General features: G+C 46.7%; 1 protein-coding gene across 4 annotated transcripts in view; it reads left to right on the forward strand.

Moving 5' to 3' along the window:
- The window catches only part of LOC143289022 (ankyrin repeat and MYND domain-containing protein 1-like), a 69,060-nt gene that overhangs the window by 8,043 nt on the left and 56,017 nt on the right, over positions 1–5,000 (forward strand). For all 4 annotated transcript variants that reach the window (XM_076597794.1, XM_076597796.1, XM_076597797.1 and 1 more), the window contains exons 5-7: positions 656–802; positions 1,272–1,529; positions 2,325–2,558. In XM_076597794.1, the coding sequence (XP_076453909.1) occupies positions 656–802; positions 1,272–1,529; positions 2,325–2,558 (639 nt within the window). The remainder of the gene's footprint in view (positions 1–655; positions 803–1,271; positions 1,530–2,324; positions 2,559–5,000) is intronic.

A 5,000-nucleotide genomic window follows, 5' to 3' on the forward strand; every position in this document is an offset into this window, starting at 1 on the left:
ATTGGAGAGGTCAGTCTGTGAGGGTGATGTCCCTTTGTGTATTGGAGAGGTCAGTCTGTGAGGGTGATGTCCCTTTGTGTATTGGAGAGGTCAGTCTGTGAGGGTGACGTCCCTTTGTGTATTGGAGAGGTTAGTCTGTGAGGGTGATGTCCCTTTGTGTATTGGAGAGGTCAGCCTGTGAGGGTGATGTCCCTTTGTGTATTGGAGAGGTCAGTCTGTGAGGGTGATGTCCCTTTGTGTATTGGAGATGTTAGTCTGTGAGGGTGATGTCCCTTTGTGTATTGGAGAGATCAGTCTGTGAGGGTGATGTCCCTTTGTGTATTGGAGAGGTCACTCTGTATGTGATGGATGAGACTAATTGGTGTTTGTGTATTGCTGTATCCTATGTGTTTCAGACAATAAAGTGACTGATTGTGTAATTGATGTGTAGGTATGTTTGCACCATGTGTTCACAGCTGTGTATGTGCACAAATGTATCCAGGATTTCCTTTGGCTCCATGGCAACACTCCATTGTCTTTTTTCTCCTGCAGACATAACATGAAGGACTGTTGAGGCAGATGTATCGATTGGCATTTCTGTACACATGCACACAAATTTAGCCAGTGTTTCCCACTGGCTTCATGCTAACACTCCAGCGTCTTTTTGCTCCCACAGACATACAAAGGGTGGTTCTTTAAGGACCGTCGGCATGGGAAGGGCACCTACACCTGGCCCAATGGCTCTTCCTTCACCGGCACCTTCTACATGGACAAGAAGGAAGGCTATGGTGTCTTCACCTTTGCTAACGGCAACAAGTTTGAGGTGAGAGAGCTGGCATGGAAGGAATGCTTTGAGGTGAGATAGTCCACAAGGCCGAGAGGGTTACCATGCACCCCCCAGGAATAAAGTAGACTAGTCTTAGAATATTCTTCGGTGTCTGCTGAACTCATTTTCACGTGCTCCTAAGAAAAAAATTGAGATGCACTCAGAATTACAGTCCTTGGCACAAGGGTAGCCTCATGCACCCCGGTCAATGAAATTAAAACAAGCTCAACTTCAGATCCTCACAAATCATATTTATATAAGGAAATAGCCACACATTATATGTTTTCTTTTTCAATAGGGTCTTTTCTATTCAAATATATATCCAGAACTGAAAAAAATCTTCATTCTTTCACAATTAGGGTTTGTATTGGCCTGCTATCAAATCTTCAGCGAATAAACTAAAAATGGTTCGGGTGTTTACTCTAACCACAGTCCAGCAGAAGTGACCATGATGTGCTGTGGACAGGGCCTGTACAAGGAGGACGAGCGTGAAGGGCCCGGGGTCATGACCTACAAGGACGGGCGACAGGACGTGGGGTGGTGGCACGGGGAGCGTGTGCGCAAACTGCTGACGGCGGTCAGTGGAGCCTTCTCCATGAGTCAGCACCCAGAGTTCCACTTCCTGCCGGAGGACCGCAACATTCCCATCATGCCCCAGCCTGACAGGACGGAGCCCGTCAAGAACGTTTTGGAACCTCCCGCGCTCTTCGACTACGCTCCTGAGGTCGGTTTTTAGGGGATAGTTTCGTTTGTGTCAGGGAGGGCCCGGGAGGGTGTGGGGGGGCGTGAGGGTGTGTGTGTGTGTGTGTGTGTGGATTGCATGTGTTTGTGTGTGTTTGGGAGAGGGTGGTATGTGTGTGTGTGTGGATTGCATGTGTTTGTGTGTGTGTGGGGGGGGAGGTAGGTGTGTGTGGATTGCATGTGTTTGTGTGTGTGAGGGGGGGGGGGCGTGAGGGGGGGTATGTGTGTGTGTGTGGATTGCATGCGTTTGTGTGTGGGGGGGGGGGAGGTATGTGTGTGTGTGTGTGTGGATTGCATGTGTTTGTGTGTGTGTGGGGGGGGGAGGGGGCGGGGGCATGAGGGGGGGTATGTGTGTGTGTGTGTGTGTGGATTGCATGCGTTTGTGTGTGTGTGTGGGGGGGGTGGGGGTGGGGGTGGTATGTGTGTGTGTGTGTGTGTGTGGATTGCATGTGTTTGTGTGTGTGTGGGAGGGGGGGTATGTGTGTGTGTGTGTGTGGATTGCATGTGTTTGTTGTGTGGAGTGGGTGTGTGTGTGTGTGTGGATTGCATGTGTTTGTGTGTGTGTGTGGGGGGGAGGGGGGGGGGCGGGGATGGTATGTGTGTGTGTGTGTGTGGATTGCATATGTGTGTGTGTGTGTGTTTTAAGCTTACATGCACTAGTTTACACGTGTGTCAATTCTTTGAAATGATTGGATCAGTCAAGGGTGGTTCAAGTGCTACAGCATTGTTCCCCTTTCATTTACACTCCTCTTCCTCCCGTTCTCCCCCTGCCCCTCAGGTCAAGCTGTCCCAGAGAATCAGCGAACTGTACAGCGAGGACCTTGACCCTCGCAGTCTGGCCGTCAACCGTCAGGCGTTTGACGAGGAGTTCTTCAGGGACAGTCCGTCGTGCGGAGAACCGGAAGCCAGGACTCTGGAGGCCTGGAACAAGTCGCCTCTGCTGGTTCAGCTTCAGATGCACACCCACAAACATCGCCGGGCGGCACAGTCTGCCCACTTTCCTGTGGATAAGGTCCATCTTTCTTTCCGTTTTACGACCAACATCGACTTGCTAATCATTGTTATTATTATTGTTATTATGAGCATTTACACCTAATCTTGAAAATAAGCCCTAGGCGTTTACAAATAGAACACACACATAAATATCAAAAAGGAAAAATTGAACACAAGATACCAGACATTATTAAGAATTATTCATCCCCCCTCACACACACACCCACAACGCACACAAGCACATGCGCATTCCTACACACAAGTCATTGCGCACAATCATAAATAGGTCACAATAAAAAAAATACAACCAACAAATTCTTAAACTCTCAAACTCACTCATTCACTAATAGCCATTTTAGATCATACTGGAAAGAGATGAGCTGTTGAGAATTAATCAGGAGGGGAAAAGGTGGGTCTTCAGACTGGATTTGAAAGATTGCAGTGAAGATGAGAGGCTGATGAAGTTGATTCCAAAGAATGGGGACTTGCTAATGACTGTGGTAGTGGGTATTTTCATGTTTCCGTAACCCACCAAACACTGACATGGATTACAGGATCTTTAATGTTCGTATTTGATCTTCTGCGTGCGTATATACATGAAGGGGGTTCAGTCAGTCACAGGTCTGCTCATACGTTGACCTGGGAGATCAGAAATCTCCACCTTTTACCCCACCAGGCGCCCTGACGAAGATTCCAACCTGGGACCCTCAGATTGAATGTCCAATGCTTTAACTGCTCAGCTATTGCACCCGTCTGCTCACATTTTATATATATATATATATTTTTTTTTTTCAACATTTTTTATTCAGACAAAGGTTTACAGATACAAATATGATTTGTATGTTGGGAAGTTCTGATTTTTTTTTTTTTTTTTTTTTGCTTTGCTTTGAGCATTAATCATTGCACATCAAAATAAAACAGGTAGAACAATAGATATTGCTGACACATTGATTCTTTGTGGTATTAAATTGCTAAGTTTAAAATAAACAGATGTGTAATTACTATAATGATTGTTGATTTAAATGATTTAAATCAAAGTGAATATCTTTTCTGTATGAAGAACTTAGCTGTTTATTGCTCCTGTTTAGTGAAACTTTGTTTACAGTAGATAAATTTATAATCACTGAAATTAATATTATTATAGTGAATGTGTGTATTGCTTTCAAATGAAAAACTTATATGCTCATCGCTCTTGTTTGATCAAGTCATGTTTGTTGTGTGTTGGGTGATTTTAACTTTGCTGCATTTGATGTAATTTCCTTTTATGAGATGATAAAGTTATTCTTATTTTCACCATGTGATGATGATGATGTTCATGATTATGGTGATAATTAATGTGATTTTTTTTATCAACCCATCTTTTGTACTCTTTCCCATGTGTGTGTGTTTTTTTTTGTTTTGTGTTTTTTATTAACCCAAGTTGTCGATCTTCTATAATCAAATTGTAGCCCAGACAGATGGGACACCAGTTGCCTCCCCTGCTGTTCTGTTGGTCATAGCTTACCGGTTGCCTCCCCTGCTGTTCTGATGGTCATAGCTTACCGGTTGCCTCCCCTGCTGTTCTGATGGTCATAGCTTAGCGGTTGCCTCCCCTGCTGTTCTGTTAGTCATAGCTTACCGGTTGCCTCCCCTGCTGTTCTGATGGTCATAGCTTACCGGTTGCCTCCCCTGCTGTTCTGTTAGTCATAGCTTAGCGGTTGCCTCCCCTGCTGTTCTGATGGTCATGGCTTACCAGTTGCCTCCCCTGCTGTTCTGAGGGTCATAGCTTACCGGTTGCCTCCCCTGCTGTTCTGAGGGTCATAGCTTACCGGTTGCCTCCCCTGCTGTTCTGTTGGTCATAGCTTACCGGTTGCCTCCCCTGCTGTTCTGAGGGTCATAGCTTAGCGGTTGCCTCCCATGCTGTTCTGAGGGTCATAGCTTACCGGTTGCCTCCCCTGCTGTTCTGATTGTCATAGCTTACCGGTTGCCTCCCCTGCTGTTCTGATTGTCATAGCTTACCGGTTGCCTCCCCTGCTGTTCTGAGGGTCATAGCTTACCGGTTGCCTCCACTGCTGTTCTGATTGTGATAGCTTACCGGTTGCCTCCACTGCTGTTCTGATGGTCATGGCTTACCAGTTGCCTCCCCTGCTGTTCTGAGGGTCATAGCATACCGGTTGCCTCCCCTGCTGTTCTGATTGTCATAGCTTACCGGTTGCCTCCCCTGCTGTTCTGATTGTCATAGATTACCGGGTTGCCTCCCCTGCTGTTCTGATGGTCATGGCTTACCAGTTGCCTCCCCATCTGTTCTGTTGGTCATAGCTTACCAGTTGCCTCCCCTGCTGTTCTGAGGGTCATAGCTTACCGGTTGCCTCCCCTGCTGTTCTGATTGTCATAGCTTACCGGTTGCCTCCCCTGCTGTTCTGATTGTCATAGCTTACCGGTTGCCTCCCCTGCTGTTCTGTTGGTCATAGCTTACCGGTTG

The sequence above is a fragment of the Babylonia areolata genome, chromosome 13 (assembly GCF_041734735.1).
Source record: "Babylonia areolata isolate BAREFJ2019XMU chromosome 13, ASM4173473v1, whole genome shotgun sequence".
Classification (NCBI taxonomy): Eukaryota; Metazoa; Mollusca; class Gastropoda; order Neogastropoda; family Buccinidae; genus Babylonia; species Babylonia areolata.